The 16645-nt window shown below is 59.2% G+C and overlaps 2 protein-coding genes across 4 annotated transcripts in view; one reads left to right on the top strand and one right to left on the bottom strand.

The window, feature by feature from the left end:
• The first annotated feature begins 1623 nt into the window (after nt 1–1623).
• On the top strand, nt 1624–7965 carry SLC31A2 (solute carrier family 31 member 2). Of its 2 annotated transcripts, none has more exons than XM_030507427.1 (4): nt 1624–1721; nt 5235–5301; nt 6155–6323; nt 7073–7965. In XM_030507427.1, exons 1-4 carry the CDS (start codon nt 1716–1718, stop codon nt 7239–7241), a joined length of 411 nt encoding a protein of 136 aa, XP_030363287.1. In that variant the 5' UTR covers nt 1624–1715; the 3' UTR covers nt 7242–7965. The 2 variants fall into 2 exon arrangements, with proteins under 2 accessions (XP_030363287.1, XP_030363288.1); XM_030507428.1 differs by lacking the exon at nt 1624–1721 and adding an exon at nt 4940–5124 and having other exon boundaries at nt 5215–5301.
• Nucleotides 7938–16645, bottom strand: part of NIBAN2 (niban apoptosis regulator 2) — a 29722-nt gene continuing 21014 nt past the window's right edge. Inside the window, exons 6-15 of one of the 2 annotated variants that reach the window (XM_030507426.1) lie at nt 14890–15005; nt 14705–14809; nt 13318–13480; nt 12788–12975; nt 12474–12629; nt 11943–12059; nt 11154–11261; nt 10956–11067; nt 9726–10384; nt 7938–9650 (exon numbers count right to left, since the gene is read on the bottom strand). In XM_030507426.1, the coding sequence (XP_030363286.1) occupies nt 9399–9650; nt 9726–10384; nt 10956–11067; nt 11154–11261; nt 11943–12059; nt 12474–12629; nt 12788–12975; nt 13318–13480; nt 14705–14809; nt 14890–15005 (1976 nt within the window). In that variant the 3' untranslated portion in view covers nt 7938–9398. Of the gene's footprint in view, nt 10385–10955; nt 11068–11153; nt 11262–11942; nt 12060–12473; nt 12630–12787; nt 12976–13317; nt 13481–14704; nt 14810–14889; nt 15006–16645 lie in introns of both variants that reach the window. The other variant, XM_030507425.1, reaches the window with a different exon arrangement.

Raw genomic sequence — 16645 nt, 5'->3', positions numbered from 1 at the left:
AATTATCAGGAACTCTCAGCTAAAGAGAAAACCAAGCAACAACACTGCCAGCTTGGGAGAAGGGGAAGAAAAAGGGCTTTGCTTTGCCTTAGTCAAGTGCACAAATCCCTGGATCAGGGGGATTTGAGGAGGAGCCCTGGCAGCCCAAGCAAGCAGGTCCATGCAGTGCTGCCCACTCTCTGCTCCTGTTCCCAGCTGTTCCAGCCATCAGGTACTAAAAAGGGGTGAAAAAGGCAAAAGCCCCCATGTCCTGGCTCTGTTTTGAGTCTGCAACTCATTTGAAGGGCAGCGAGCTGCTACAGCAAGGCTGCTACAAGGCAGTGTTGCTCTGGTCAGGCAAGGGCAGGGACTGGAGCTGTTTGGCTCTGTGCTGCAGCGCTGATATCACTTTATATTTGCTGTTCCCAGCAGTGTTTCTCTTGCCTCTTATCATCCCGCTATTGCTGGGCTGCTTGGCCCCAGGCAGCCAGAGGTAAGTCCTGGGAGCAGAGAGCTTTACAGATGGCACCCAAGCCTAGGTGCTGGTACACAGCCCAGAAACCCCCAGATCTCACATGGCTGTGTGCAGTTTTCTCAGCACCTTTCAGGTTTTGGACTTTTAAGGCAGAGCTTGCCCACTTTGCCCTGTAGCATAGGTGTCCAGGCTGCCCTATTGTGTCCCAGCGAGGTTGGACATTGATGCTGATGCCAGCAGAGCAGAGGCAGCCAGGTACCCTGTACTAGGGGTGGAGGAGAGCAGAAGCTTTCTGGGGGGCACAGTTGCCTGTGGACTGGTTCAAGCAATGCCAAACCCATAGTATCATAGACTGGTTTGTGTTGGAAGGGACCTTAAAGCTCCTCCAGTTCCCACCTCCTGCCACGGGCAGGGACACCTTCCACTAGAGCAGGTTGCTCCAAGCCCCTGTGTCCAACCTGGCCTTGAACACTGCCAGGGATGGGGCAGCCACAGCTTCTCTGGGCACCCTGTGCCAGCGCCTCAGCACCCTCACAGGGAAGAACTTCTGCCTCAGAGCTCATCTCAATCTCCCCTCTGGCAGGTTAAAGCCATTCCCCTTGGCCTGTCCCTCCAGGCCCTTGTCCAAAGCCCCTCTCCAGGTTTCCTGGAGCCCCTTTAGGCACTGGAGCTGCTCTAAGGTCTCCCCTTCAGGAGCCTTCTCTTCTCCAGGCTGCCCCAGCCCAGCTCTCTCAGCCTGGCTCCAGAGCAGAGCTGCTCCAGCCCTCGCAGCAGCTCCGGGGCCTCCTCTGGACTCGCTCCAGCAGCTCCACGTCCCTCTTGTGCTGTTGCCCCAGAGCTGGATCAGGGCTGCAGGGGGGGTCTCCCCAGAGCGCAGCAGAGGGGCAGGATCCCCTCCCTGACCTGCTGCTCACGCTCTGGGGGTGCAGCCCAGCACACGGGGGGGTTCTGGTCTCAAGCACACACTGAAGCTGGGTCATAGGGAGCTTCTCGTCACCCAACACCCCCAAGTCCTTCTCCTCAGGCTGCTCCATCCAGCCTCCAGCCTGTGTCTGTGCTGGGGATTGCCCCGACCCATCGCGTTTCGACGACGATACAGGCGCACGTACACACACCCGCACGCAGACACACGCTTCCCCCCCCGCACTACATCTCCCGGGAAGCCCCGCGCCGCGCGTCAGGAGCCCGCGACGGGCCGGGCCGGGCCGGGACCGTGCCGAGCTGAGCTGAGCTGCAGCGGGACGGGCCCCCCAGCGCCGCCATGCAGGTGAGCGGGGACGGGACGGGGCGCTGCGGCTGCGAGCTGGGGGTTGTGCGCCCGGCCACGGGCCCGCAGTCTCCCGGTGCGGGACTGGCTGCTCCATGAATCACCCGGGACCCCCCCTCCTCCTGCGGGCAGGCGCTGTTCAACGGCTGCGGCACCGCGACCGCCGGTCCCGTTCCCCACCGCTTCGCCCGTTCCCCCTTCGCCCCGTTCCCGCTTTGCCCCGCTTCCCCCTTCACTCTGGTTCCCCCTTCACCCCGCTTCGCCCCAAGCCTAAGCGGGGCTGCAACAGAGCCCGCCGGCAGCGGGAGCTCCAGCGAGCTGTGCGCAGGGTGGGGGGGTCTGCGTGTCTGTATGTCAGTCGGTCTGTCTGATCCTCGCACCCCCGTGCTGCTGCATCCCCGCCCTGCAGGCTCCCGCTCTCGCACCTTCTCTCACCCATCTCCCTCTACCCCATGTCCCGTTCCCCGTCTCCCATGGAGGGGCTCTCACTGCTCTGGACTCACTCGCAGCAGGAGCTCGAGTCCCAGCAGAGGCCTTAAACCATCACCCCAAAGTGGGTTCACTTCATGCTCAGAGCTCAGATATGATCCCAGAATCCCGGAATCGTCAGGGTTGAAGGAACCTCTGGAGATCATCGAGTCCAACCCCCTGCCAAGGCAGGGCCACCCAGAGCAGGTCACACAGGAACGTGTCCATGGTGGGTTTGGGATGGCTCCAGAGAGGGAGACTCCACAACCCCCTTGGGCAGCCTGTGCCAGGGCTCTGACACCCTCAACAGAAAGAAGTTCTTCCTCTTGTTGAGGTGAAACTTGTTGTGTTTTAGTTTATGGCCATTGCTCCTCATCCTGTCACTGGGCACCACTGGAAAGAGTCTGGCACCATCCTCCTGGCACCTGCCTTTGAGATATTGATCTGCATTGATGGGATCCCCTCTCAGGCTGCTCTTCTCCAGACTGACCAGGCCCAGATCCCACAATCTCTCCTCATCAGAGAGATGCTCCAGACCCCTGAGCATCCTTGTGGCCTCCACTGGACCCCCTCCAGCAGCTCCTTGTCTGTCTTGTGCTGAGGAGCCCAGCACTGGGCACAGTGCTCCAGATGTGGCCTCACCAGGGTCAGTAGAGGTAGAGGAACCACCTCCCTCGACCTGCTGCCACACTCCCCCCCATGCACCCCAGGATACTCTTGTCCCTCCTGGCTGCAAGGGCCGGCTCATAGTCAACTTTTAACTTACCATTCACCAACACTTTCAGGTCCTTCTCAGCTGAACTGCTCTCCAGTAGGTCCTCCCCAACCTGTACTGCTACTTGGGCCCTTGCTGAACGTCATTGAGTGATGTTTAAGGCTACTGGGTCCCCCCAGTTTCCTGCCACCAGCCCCCTGCAAGGTCCCAAGGGTGCCTCACACGAGCTCCAAGGAGCATCCCAGTGTGGGGACACCTCCCCAGGACACTGTGTCCCCAGTGTGGGGCTACAGCTTGGGCACCCTGTGTCAGTGTCTGCTTGCCATGCTGCTCTGCAAAGCAGGGGTCAATGAGCTGCAGTTTCTACAGTCGCATCCCAGCGTGCAGGGCCGGGTGTCCCAGTTGGACTGGAGCAGCAGGTCGGGATGCGCCATGCAGCCTGACACTGCCCCACACAGCCACTGCTGGTTTTTCACTTGACAGCAAAGAGTAACCCCAAACCTGCAGTGGATTAAGCCACAGAACACATGTGCTGTGCACATGAGCAGGGGCAGCACAGGGTGTTTTCACAGACTCCCAGACTGGTTTGGGCTGGAAGGGACCTTAAAGCTCCTCCAGTTCCAACCCCCTGCCACGGGCAGGGACATCTTCCACTAGAGCAGGTTGCTCCAAGCCCCTGTGTCCAACGTGGCCTTGAACACTGCCAGGGATGGGGCAGCCACAGCTTCTCTGGGCACCCTGTGCCAGCGCCTCAGCACCCTCACAGGAAAGAGCTTCTGCCTAAGAGCTCATCTCAGTCTCCCCTCTGGCAGGTTAAAGCCATTCCCCTTGGCCTGTCCCTACAGGCCCTTGTCCAAAGCCCCTCTCCAGGTTTCCTGTAGCATCTCGCTGGGTAAGAGGCATTTTGACCTCGTGGCCACACTGGGTACCTGAAGACCTGGCTTCACCCCAGGCTGGGATACCTGGTGCAGCAGGAGGGATTTCTGCCCATCACTTCTGTTCCCTTGTCACTGAAATAGTTACCAGCTCCCTACAAGGTGCTGCTGGCTTGTGGGTGAAACCTGTAGAGGAGAAATAGCTTCATTTAAACCTAATTATCATTAATCTGTTGCCAAAGGACGCTTAAAGGCGTGAGCCAATTACACGTGCTAATGTGCAAGGGTGAAGAGTGGCCAAAGGCTGTAATTAGAATCCGTTGTACTGTGGATGCCCTGTTATTGGGTGGTATTTCTGGCCAAGGCCGGTCCTGTTGGGTGCATCTGCTGGTGTCAGTAACGGGGTAACAGCAGAGGAGAGGGCACGAGCCCCACAAACACCACCTGAAGAGGCTCACCAAAGGGAGGAGAAGTAAAACCAAGCAAGACTTGGCAGCGTGGTGCCGCCTCTCTCAATGTGGGAGGGTTCTTTACACAACGGCAATACTTGCTCCTCCTGTTTCAGTGTGATAAGGAAAGGGGGTTGATGCTTTTGTAGGTCCCAGCTTGGACCAATGCTGCTCTGCTGTGGAGGCGTCCCTGGACCAGCCCATGGGCAGGCGGTTGCACTTGTGGCTCTGGGTGCTTCAGCAGAGAAACCCCTGGGAGGCAAAGCGAAGCAGAGGGTGGCTGTGATCAGGCTGTGGATGGTGTCCACCAACCTCTGTCTGTCTCTCACAGACCTTCCCTTCTCAAATCTGGGCTAATGAAGTCTTAGACTCATCTCTCTTAATCATAGATTGGGATGTGGAGCTGTTGGAGCGAGGCCAGAGGAGGCCCCGGAGCTGCTGCGAGGGCTGGAGCAGCTCTGCTCTGGAGCCAGGCTGAGAGAGCTGGGCTGGGGCAGCCTGGAGAAGAGAAGGCTCCTGAAGGGGAGACCTTAGAGCAGCTCCAGTGCCTAAAGGGGCTCCAGGAAACCTGGAGACGGGCTTTGGACAAGGGCCTGGAGGGACAGGCCAAGGGGAATGGCTTTAACCTGCCAGAGGGGAGATGGAGATGAGCTCTTAGGCAGAAGCTCTTCCCTGTGAGGGTGCTGAGGCGCTGGCACAGGGTGCCCAGAGAAGCTGTGGCTGCCCCAGCCCTGGCAGTGCTCACTCTGGCTTTTTCTCACCAGTCCAGACACACACAGAGGACCTGCTGCTGGAAGTCAAGGGCAGAGTTAAGCCTTCTCAGCGTGACTGTGTTTTTTCAGTTCAAGTTCCTCTTCCCGTTCTAGAAATTGTGGAAAAACATATTGCAGCATTTGGTAAATCCCCGGCTGGGCATCAGCAGTGGGCTCAGCCCTGGGGGGATGGGTGCAGGTGCCCCAACCCCTGTGCCCATCACTCCAAGCCAGTTCCTTGGCCTCTCTTCCAGATGTCCTTCTACTTCTCGGACACAGCAGTGCTGCTGTTTGACTTCTGGAGCGTCCACACCCCCACAGGTAAGCTGCCAGCCCCGAGACACTGTCCGTCCATCCATCCATCCATCCATCCATCCATCCATCCATCCATCTGCCACTGGCTGTGCTCTCCGCCTGGGAGGAAGGATGTGGAGCACAAAACTGAAGAGCAGCTTTGCACTTCTGTAAGGAGCAGTGAAGAGCAGGACCCCGCAGCATTAACCCTGGGGCACTTACTGTGTGGAGGGCTCAGGGCAGAGCTCAGGGCACCGCTGCCTCTCTCCTGTGCTGTTGCTGCCCCAGACAGGCTCCGTCCTCCCAGCCCAAGAGCAGCAGACAGGGAGGTGTTGGAAGCATCACCCCCCCGCCCCATCCCTGCCAGCCCCCACAGGTCACTCAGTGTTGGATCAGCTTCCCATTTTTGGTTGTTTTTTTCTTTTTTATTATCCCAGAATCACATTTTAACCACCATTTTTTTTTTTAGTGGAGTTGATGCAAAGATGTTTATTCTTTTCAGATCAATCCCCCTCCAAAAAAGTACTCCCTAGGAATTTAGAGGGAAGAATTGGGCTAAATACACCATTTTCCAGTGCTTCACCAACCTGCTGCCCAATTCCAATCCTTGGAGCCCATTCCCTCCACTTTATCCCATGGATAGAATGGTTTGTGTTGGAAGGGACTTTAAAGCTCATCCAGTTCCAACCCCCTGCCACGGGCAGGGGCACCTTCCACTAGAGCAGGTTGCTCCAAGCCCCTGTGTCCAACCTGGCCTTGAACACTGCCAGGGATGGGGCAATGTCCAGGCACTATTCCCAAGCGCTTTATGCCGGCTCCCACCACCTCTCGCCCTGCACCAGTGCATGCCCATGGGCAGCCGCGGGTGTTTCCCCCGCAGGGATGGTGCTCTCGGTGCTGGTGATCCTGCTGCTCTCCATGCTCTATGAAGCCGTCAAGATGGGCAAGGCCGTGCTGCTGCGGCGGGCGCTGCGGGCGCTGCCCCCCAGCCTCAGCCAGGACCCGCTGCTGGAGCCGGAGGAGGGGGCCCCCAGCCCCACTCAGGGCAGGTACCACAGGGACCCCTCGCACCCGGCTGGGGGGGGGGGGGCTCAGGTATGGGGATGTGGCCCCCTGGAAGGGAGGAAGGCTGCAAAGAGCCAGCCCTGGAGTGCTGAGCTCGCAGGGGAGGGGTGGGACAGCCTCAGGAGGTGGCCCCAGGGATATCCTGCCCCCTCTGGGTCCTTTGGGAGATGTCCAGGGTGGCTTTCAGCTTAGTAAAGGATCACATTCCAGCAGGATGCTATCGTGCAGGAGGGTCCTTGTGCTTTGGGAATGGGCACAAGCAGCAGCTCAGGCACCCCAGCAAGGCTGACCCAGGCTTTCCCTTCCCACCACAAGCCCTTAGAGCCAAGCCCTGAGTTTTTCCTCTTGTATTTAATCCCAAACCATGCCTGAGGCTGCTCTTACTGCCAATATCCTTTGGAGCAGGATTTCCCCCTGCGCTGCTGTTTGCAGCCCCCATCCCTTGTCCCACTTCCCAAACCCATCTCTGGATGCTCCGGGATACTGGCAGGGTAGGGGGGAAGCTTCCAGCTGCCCCAGCCCTTTGCTTATGGGGTTTCTCAAACCATGTAGACGAGGCCCTCAGTGACATGGGTTATTGGTGACCTTGACAGTGCTGGGGAACAGTTGGACTTGGTGATCTTAAAGGTCTTTTCCAACCTGGTTGATTCTATGATTACTGGGCTTTGGAACTAGATGATCTTAAGGTCCTTTCCAACCCAAACCGCTCTGTGATTCTATGGTTCTTCCACAGGTGGTTTCAGTACCACGTTGGTCAGACACTGTTCCATGTGGTGCAGGTGGTGCTGGGCTACATGGTGATGCTGGCAGTGATGTCCTACAACGCTTGGATCTTCCTTGGGGCCATCGCGGGCTCCACTCTGGGCTATTTCGTGGTGTACCCCCTGCTCGGTCGGGGCTAGTCACTTCCCATGGGATGCTCCACGCTTTCTGCTGTTTGTCTGGAATTGCTGCTGTCACTTTGCTGGGTCTGTCCTCCTGTGCTGTGCAGGACGCAGCACCCAGGGACTTGCTGTGGGGACTGGCCCAACTCAGGGTGGGTATTGCTGGGGAAGGGGAGCCCCATGGCCAGCCCTGTGCCACTGTCCTTTGGTGGCTGTCCCCAGGTCTCAGGGAGCTTTGGCTGGGTGATGATGGTGGGGGGGTGCTGAGTGTTTCCTCCCCCCACCACCGCAAGGTTCATGCTGGCTGGAATGGGAATGGTGCAGTGATGGGGATGGGGACACACAGGACAGGCACCCCTGTGCCCTCCTGCCCAGCGCTGCCCTGCACCAAGCCCCTCTTCACACAGTGCCTTCTAGGGAGAACGGGGGTCCTGATGGGCCCCCCCCCTGCCCAGTGCTTCAGGGATGGGGTGGGAGCAGCCCCCTGAGCAGTGGCTGTACTGAGGGGAAGCTGCTGTTTGGGGGCCTCTTGCTGCTTCTTCGGGACACCCCTTTTAATAAAACCATCTCAGTGGTTCAGCTTCTGGCTTGTGTTGGATGTGTCACCCGTCCCCAGTCACAGTGGGGACCCCCAATCACAGTGGGGACTCCCATCCCTGCCCCTCCAGCACAGCCCCAGGGCTGGGTTCAGCAATAAGGACAGTCTCCTCTGGCTTTAAATAAAGCTTTTCCATTTTATTAATTATTATAAGCATATTTTTAAACATTTGTATAACTTTCTTAATAAAATATCCTGGAAGAGATAGGTTTTAAGTTCCCCAAGCAAGGCACTTTTGGGAGGGGGGGTCAGGCTGGGCACCCCCCTGCAGAGGCAGAAACAGCAGCACCTAAAATACAGGCGGGTGCTGGGGTGCTGGTCCCTGCTCCTTGCACACACACGAGTCCTGCCAACCCCACCAGCACCTCTGCATGGGGCTGTCCCCCCCCCAACAGCGGATACCAGCTCTGCTCCACCAGCACTGCGCTGGCCAAAGCCCAAGAGCCGCAGCCGTTGTCTGTGCACGGGACTGGGAAGCTCCAGAGGGCAGAGCTGGGATCCCTCCTCTGCCCAGACCCAGGCAGCCCAGTCCCGCCAGGCAAAGCTGGAGACATGGGGTGAATGTCACCTTCACTGCTGAGCTTTTAATCTGAACTTGAAGAGCTGCTAGAAGGGCCTGGGGTGAGTGAGGGTGGCCAGGGATGGGTGCTGGCTGCTGTTACCCCAGCCTGGGTGCAGTTACCCCAGCCTGGGTGCTGTTACCCCAGCCTGGATGCAGTTACCCCAGCCTGGGTGCTGTTACCCCAGCCTGGATGCAGTTACCCCAGCCTGGGTGCTGTTACCCCAGCCTGGGTGCAATTACCCCAGCCTGGATGCAGTTACCCCAGCCTGGGTGCTATTACCCTAGCCTGGGTGCTGTTACCCTAGCCTGGGTGCAATTACCCCAGCCTGGGTGCAGTTACCCCAGCCTGGGTGCTGTTACCCCAGCCTGGGTGCAGTTACCCCAGCCTGGGTGCTGTTACCCCAGCCTGGATGCAGTTACCCCAGCCTGGGTGCAGTTACCCCAGCCTGGGTACAGTTACCCCAGCCTGGGATCTATCAGCCCATGCCTGCCCCAGCTCTCACCCCATCAGCAGCCGTTCAAGCCACCCAGCATTGCTGTATCCCTGTCATCACATTTTCCATCTTCCCACTGGCATCCTGGGCTGCTGGTGGGCATTCCCAGGAATCCCTCAACTGGGACCAGTGGCCGATCCCTGGGGCAGCCGGGAGCACCCCGTGCACCCATCCACTGCAGGGCTAGTGCCAGCGCCCCCGGGCAGCCCCAGTGCTGGGGAGGGGGCAGATAAAGCATCTCCTCAGTAGAAAAGAAGAAACTAAGGCAGAAGAAGCACAGAGCAGAGCGCAGGGGGTGCCCCGGGCCGGGGCCTCCCCAGTCTGACCCAGTAGGACCACTTGGCTGTGGCCAGCCCCGCACAGCAGCGGGGACCCCCCCATAGGCGATAAGGTCTCGGTGTTCCCCATCCCCTCCCTTTCCCACAGCACTGCCCTCCATCCCCAGCAGCGCAGCGGGTCCTATTACCCCTATCCCAACCCCCAGTGTCACCAGGGCCAGTCCATGGTTGGGGGGGGCCAGGCTAGAACTCTGTCTGCACCCCCTCACCGCTCTCTGTCGTGCTTGGGGGCTGTGGGGGGGTAACAGCAACCTCCTCGCCTGTCTCCTTGTCACTGGGCTGATGGCAAACTGAGCCGGTGGACGGTGATGGGGTCTTGGCTTCGGGTGCAGGTGGTGCTTGTGTGCCAAGTGGTGCTGGTGTACCATGGGGCAGCTTGGCCTCTGGTGGGACATCGGCTCGGGGTTTGGGTGATGCCGGCGTGGTGTGTTGCACACTGGCTGCCGATGGGATATCAGCTCCAGGCAGGGGTGATGCCAGCACCGGTGATGCTGGTGCAGCCAGTTGCACGCTGGCTCCTGATGGGCTCTCAGCTCCAGGCACGGGTGATGCTGGTGCAGCAAGTTGCGCCTCAACTCCTGATGGACCCTCGTCTCCAGGGACCGCTGATGCCGCTGCAGCATCCCCAGCCCCTGACACAGCTTCAGCTCCAGGCGCGGGCGATGCTGCTGTGGCGCAGTGCACCCTGTCCCCATCGCCGGCTGGACCTTGGGAGGGGACATCCCCTGGGACAGGCGCTGCCACCGCCACCTCCTCGGTGGCACCACTCTCCCGCTTGGCATCAGTCCCGTTCCTCAGCCGCTCCTCCACCTCACCAGCATCCCCGTGGCTCTCCTTGGCCAGCGCCTTCTGGATCTCCTCCACCCCATCCGGGGAGCTCGGCGGTGGCTCCTCCAGCTCCGGTGGCTGCGGGGAGCCGGGCTGCAGCAGCGCCTCGGCTCCCACCGCATAGGGCAGGACCCCTTCGTCATCCTGGATCACCGACACCACTTGCTTGGCCCTGCGGCGCCGGTCGGCCTGCGGCTCGCCCTCGGCCTGCGCGCTGTGCTCGTCCCCCCAGTCGATGGGCATGCCCTCACCCAGGAGGTGCAGGTTGGGATCGCTGTTGTGCATCACCATGCTGTCGCGGTACAGGTTGTGCTTGCGCTGCACGGCTGCCTCCTTCACAGCTGTGGGCACCAAGAGCGCGGTCAGAGGGGCTGTGGGCATGGGGCAGAGCCCACCGGGCTCGGGCACCTATCCCAGTGCTGCCCTTTGCGGATAGAGCCAGGCAGAGGGTTCTGCAGCCCACTGCTCAGCCCTGCCAGTGGGAAGGACAGGGGGGAAGATGCTCCTGGTACAGCCCCCAGCACCCTGCATGGGTCATCCATCCTCATACAGCCTTCCACAGCACCCTGCTGAGGATCATCTTTCCTTGTACATTCCCATAATTCTGCATGGGGTCATCTTGCCCAGAGAAGCTGTGGCTGCCCCATCCCTGGCAGTGTTCAAGGACAGGTTGGACACAGGGGCTTGGAGCAACCTGCTCTAGTGGAAGGTGTCCCTGCCCGTGGCAGGGGGTTGCAGCTGGATGAGCTTTAAGCTCCCTTCCAACCCATGTGATTCTATGATCTCCCTCCTCTGGTCCCCAGCACCCATCATGGACCCTGCAGGTGATGCTTAGGCCAGGATTGGCTTGCACTGACTACACCCAGCACCCACCCCCGGGTGCTGGAGCTCCCTGGCACTGCAGAACTCTACCTTGCATGATGTCTTTCATCACCGACTGTAGCACAACCTCCTCGTAAGTGTTCTCCACCAGGATGAAGCTGGCAAAGTCCTCGAAGATCAGCTCCTGAAACTTGGCTAATTCCTGCCATGGGAAAAGAGGCCACTCAGCCAGGGGGGACAGTAGGGAGGGATGCTCCAGCCCCCTCACCCCAAACTTCACCCTCTTACCCCCTTGCAGGTCGGTGCCAGCTTTTTCAGCAGGAAGGGGATGGTGATCTGCAGCAGGGCCTCCCTGAAGAACTTCTTCCGCACAGTGCTGCTGTCGTAGTCGTATTTCTGGGGGTGAAAGAGTCAATGGGTCAGTGAGGGCTGTGGGGTGGAAGGTTTCTCTGCCCCTCACATCCTTCTCATTGAATCCCAGCCTGGTTTGTGTTGGAAGGGACCTTAAAGCTCCTCCAGTTCCAACCCCTGCCACGGGCAGGGACATCTTCCACTAGAGCAGGTTGCTCCAAGCCCCTGTGTCCAACCTGGCCTTGAACACTGCCAAGGATGGGGCAGCCACAGCTCCTCTGGGCACCCTGTGCCAGCGCCTCAGCACCCTCACAGGGAAGAGCTTCTGCCTCAGAGCTCATCTCAGTCTCCCCTCTGGCAGGTTAAAGCCATTCCCCTTGGCCTGTCCCTACATCCCTTGCCCAAAGCCCCTCTCCAGGTTTCCTGGAGCCCCTTTAGGCACTGGAGCTGCTCTAAGGTCTCCCCTTCAGGAGCCTTCTCTTCTCCAGGCTGCCCCAGCCCAGCTCCCTCAGCCTGGCTCCAGAGCAGAGCTGCTCCAGCCCTCGCAGCAGCTCCGGGGCCTCCTCTGGCCTCGCTCCAGCAGCTCCACGTCCCTCTGGTGCTGTTGCCCCAGAGCTGGATCAGGACTGCAGGGGGGGTCTCCCCAAAGCGCAGCAGAGGGGCAGGATCCCCTCCCTTGGCCCAAGGCCACTGAACACCACCAAAGCCCTGATCCACACCCCTCACCTTGAGCACCCTCTCAAGGATGCGCTGGATGGATTTGCACAGGTCGTCCTTGCCCTGCAGCTTCCCCAGCTCCTGATGGAGCAGCGTCTCGAATGTGTACACAGCATCATCCATTTGCTGTCAGCAGAGGCAGATGGTTAGCACACGGGGACCCAAAGGGACCATCCGTCCACCCCGATGGTTTGCACCCCCTTCCCCTACACCCGGCTACAGATTTGGCTGGGTTAGACACCAGAATTGGGCTACTGGGTTTGCTGGTGCCACTGGGCTTGGTGGCAAAGGGGCAACTGTGCTGTGATGCCCAAGTCTGTGTGCTGAGCCAGAAGGATACACCATGCTGCTGCCATGGGCTGCCCCACTGCTCGGGCTCCAGACCAAAGGGAATGGCCAGATCCATCACACACCCTTAGCAGGGTGCCAATGACATGAAGGTCCTTGAGACAGGGCAGCCAAATCCCTGGGTTGGACCGGCCTGGGCTCTGCTCTGCCTCTGCCCAGGGGGACACAGGGGGACCCCGGTCCCCATCCCACCTGTCTCATGTGGATCTGGGCCCTCTGCTTGAAGACAGATGTGCTGGTGACATCAAATCGCTGCTGAAGACCCTCCAGTTTCAGCTGGTCCATCTTCTCATAGCACGACTGCATCTTGACCGGGTGGAAGGCCAGGTGGGAAAGCTTCTCCATGTACTGGGGACAAAGCCAGGCTCAGCAGGGCAGGACAACCATGCACAGGGGCTTCATCCCCATGCAATTCCTCATCCTGGGATCCCCTAGTGCTGCCTGCACTGAGGATGCAGCAGGACTGGCCCTGCCACCCCCAAGCCCACCGGCCAGCAGGGTCTCACCTCCACCAGCTTCTCCAGGCCACCTTCATTGACGATGTTCATGTTCATGTCCGTCACCTCCTTGAAGAACACCTCTCGCACCTCGGCAAAGCCCTGGCTGGTGGGGGTCATCAGGGCCTCCAGGATGGAGGAGATATAGGGCTGGACATGGTTACGGACACACACCTCCGCTTTGGGGAGGACAAATGCTGGGCAGAAAGCAGGGATGAACATGGTGAGGCTCCTTCCAGCTCTTCAGATCAGGTCCTAAACCCACCCCAAAGAGAGGGACATGCCCCTCTTCACAAGCCCCTACAGAAGGAGGCTTCCAGCCTTGCAGGACAACACAAGGTGTTGATGCAGAAGGCCTTCAGGCTGTACTGAACCTGCTCCTACCCACTGCCCACCTCGTCCCCCATCTTTTAGGACAATGCCTATGACGATGTGCACCCCAGCACCTTCTGGCGAAACAACAGCAATGTCACACCAGGAGCTGGTCACGGACACAGCTACATCCATGTCCACATCCTTGTCTCCCCGCAGGGCTGTACCTCGGATCTTGCTGGCCAAGTGCTCCTTGGAGGTGATGATCTGGTCCATGTCCGTGCGGATAGTGCTCTCCATCTGGGACCGCTCCTGCTCACACTTGGCCATCACTGCGTCATACTGAGCATTGGTCTGCTCATAGACCATCCTATAGACAGCATCTGAGATCTGGAGAGGGCAAGATGGGGAGGTCAGCAGCCCCCCCCCATGTCTCGTATTTCCCCACTAACCATCACCTCCAGTAACAGCCACCTGCAGGACCTGCCAAGCCTTCACCATGCCCTGACCAGACCCCTTGTCACAGGCTGACAGGAGATTTTGACACCAGGGACCCCTCAGCTGGGGGAGATGAAGCTCCCATGGAGCAGAGATGGTTTAAAGTGGTGCCCAAGGGGCAGAGAGCTGAGCATCTGCCTCTGTTAACCTCCAGGCAGGTCTGGGGGTGCTGCAGGGATGGGGGGGCTGCAGGGATGGGGGTGATGGAGGGATGGGGGGGCTACAGGGATGAGGATGCTGCAGGCATGAGGATGCTATGCTGCAGGGTTGGGGGGGCTGGTGGTCCAGGCATGAGAGCCCATGACCCCATTTGAAGGCTGTTCTATCCCTGGGGTCTCAGAAGCCCACCACATGATGGGGTTGAAGCTGCTCATTGAGGCTTCACACTCACTTTGCTTTTCACACAGTGATTTTGGGTCTGGCAGAAGGCAGAGCCACCCCCCTAACAAACACCCCCCCATCTCCCTGGGGCTTCCCAGCTTTGCAGCTACAACCACAGCTCCTGGAAAAGCAGTGTTTGGTCGTTTTTTAGGCTGCCCCGGAGGCGCATTCCAGGCCTGGTGGTAATTATCCATCAGCTCTTAGGGATTTAACAGGCACTTAGAAAGAGCTCTTGGTCTTTCGCAAGGGTTCAGCCTGGATTTAGCTTGTGCTGCTCTAAAAATGGCTCACTAAATATAGCCAGGACGGGCTTTGCTCCAGGGCTGGGCTTCCTTCTGCCTGCTTCCCCCCCCAGGGACCGGCAGTGCAGGAAGGGCTGCTGGGGGGGCAGCAAGGAGGCAGCGTGGAGAGTAAGGATGGAGGGGAATAAAGGATGGAGGGGAATAAAGGATGGAGGGGATGATAAGGATGGGGGGGATAAGGACATGGGGGGGATAAGGACATGGGGGGGATAAGGACGGGGGGGGAATAGAGTTGGAGGAGAATGAGGATGGTGGAGAATGAGGACGGAGGGGAATAAGGACAGTGGGGAACAAGGATGGTGGAGAGTAAAGATGGTTTCTTAGGGGGCAGAGGGGGATGCGGGCGGCTGTGCTGGCTCTGGCACAGAGCAGAGGCAGTGCACGGCGCAGCAGAGGCAGTGCAGGCACTGATGGCCCCCCAACAGCCCCATACCTGGATCCACGTCCTCTGGCGCTCCTGCGCTTTGCCCTTCAGGCGGGGCCCGATGGCGTTCCTCAGCTCGGGCAGCAGCTCCTCCATCACCAGGTTGCTCAGGACCTGCGAGGGCAGGAGGCTGTGGGGACCCTGCTCATCCTGCATCCCTGCCTTGGAGCCGTGGGGGGAGCAGGGGACCTCACCTGGGTTTCGTTGCCACACAGCATGTCCCACGTGCCGTACTGCTCCTTCGACTGGCGGTACATGCGGACTGCATCCGTGAAGGCTGGAGCCTCCACTTTGGAGTCCTCGGAGATGCCTGGAAATGAGGGATGAAAGGGATAGGGGATGAGTGAGCAGCCCAGCAGTGAGAGCTGCTGTAGCATCCCAACCCACTTTTGAGGAGTCCTTTGTGTCCCCCACACCCTTGGACCCACACAAGGAGCTTGGAGCTCTCACCAGGACTGCGAGATCCCATCCCAAGCCTCGGACTGGGTTGCGGGGCAGCAGTCTCCAAATACACCAGTGGCTGTGGGGGAGTCCCAATCTGTCTGCACACCAAGGGCAGGGAGGACCCAGGCGCAGGGGCTGGGCAGGATGAGGGGGCTCAGTGACCCCCAATGCTCTATGGGGCCCCACCAGCAGGATGGGGCAGCCAGGGGGCGCTGGAGGAAGGAGGGGGCCCTGCAGGATGTGGGGAGGAAGAGGAAAGCACATGGGAATGAGTCACCCATCAGGGTGCTGGGAGCCCACGGGGAGGAGGAGGAGATGGGGCAATGGATGGGCAGGAGCCCACTGGCACATGGCCCAAGAGCATGAGGTGACAGTGGAGGGTCACAGCACATCCCTGGACCACCCAGCAAGCTGTGGAGATGGAGCCAGGGCTGGTTTCTTCTCCCCAGCCCAGGGAAGGGAGCGGATCTCTTCCAATGCACGCAGGTTTTCCTAAGATGATTACATTGAACTCCAAGCCTAAGCAGCTTTTCCTAAGGGGCAGCTTAATACAGAGGGGAAAAAAACACTGAGAAAGTCAAGTCTGAGCCTTTCTCAGTGCTTGGTGAGAGATTTCAGGGGCTGGAGCTTCTCCAGCCATGGCTTCTTGCAGCCCAGTGGGGCAGCCTTGTATGGGCTTCACACTATGGTGTGCGCTTAACACCATGGTAAGGGCTTCGTACCATGCCAGAGCTCCTATGGCCAAACCTCCTCCTCCAAACCTGAGAGCAGGGCAGGACCTACCCCACCAGGGTCACTCATCCCTGGCTGTGCCCAGGGACAAGACAGGGCTGGTTGGTGGAAGCCACGGTGCCACTTCACAGGGGAGATGTAATGAGTTTGCTCATTGCTACGAGTCTGAGCTCGACTTGTCAGGGATGGAAAGCAACCACCCAAGCCTGGACCCTAGCCTGAGGTGATGCTGCACCGTGGGATGGGGGTACCCAACACTGGGGAGAGATGCTACACCTCGACTTTGCACCATAGCACACGATAATCCCCTCTTGCTGGGGAAACTGAAGAAGGAATGTGAGTCTGAAGCCACTTTTTGCCCAAATCACAGCTAAAACAGGGACAACAGCCAGTGTGGTGGGCACAAGGCATCGTATAGGACAAGGGACATTCCCAGAGCAGCCAGGGGCACCCAGGCTCCGGGGAAACCAGGCTGGACACCACCTGTGTGAGGAATGCTGCTGCATATCCCCAGGTCTTCGGTGTTACAAAAGGGAGGTGAAAATTCCCACCCTCATCGCTACCAGAGGCAGAACCAGAGTCTCTAGTAAGGAAAAGGATAAATGAATTGCTTGACAGCAACAAAAGAGCTTTCATGGAATTGGAAACAGCATCCACAAGAGCAGAGAGGGGCAGAAATGGGGATCAGGAGGGAAGAACCATCCCACAGAGAAATCCAGGCTGTGGAAATGCTGGAATCCACGAGCACAGAGCATCCCTGGGACCACTGCCCAC

The sequence above is a fragment of the Strigops habroptila genome, chromosome 15 (assembly GCF_004027225.2).
Source record: "Strigops habroptila isolate Jane chromosome 15, bStrHab1.2.pri, whole genome shotgun sequence".
NCBI lineage: Eukaryota > Metazoa > Chordata > Aves > Psittaciformes > Psittacidae > Strigops > Strigops habroptila.
Note: the sequence above shows the minus strand (reverse complement) of the source record. Positions and strands in the feature narration are given on the sequence as shown.

Coding starts and splice junctions, on each gene's coding strand:
- SLC31A2 (XM_030507427.1), top strand. Junction 5,302..6,154: donor GAGCGTCCACACCCCCACAG/GTAAGCTGCCAG, acceptor TTTCCCCCGCAG/GGATGGTGCTCTCGGTGCTG. Junction 6,324..7,072: donor CCCAGCCCCACTCAGGGCAG/GTACCACAGGGA, acceptor GTTCTTCCACAG/GTGGTTTCAGTACCACGTTG.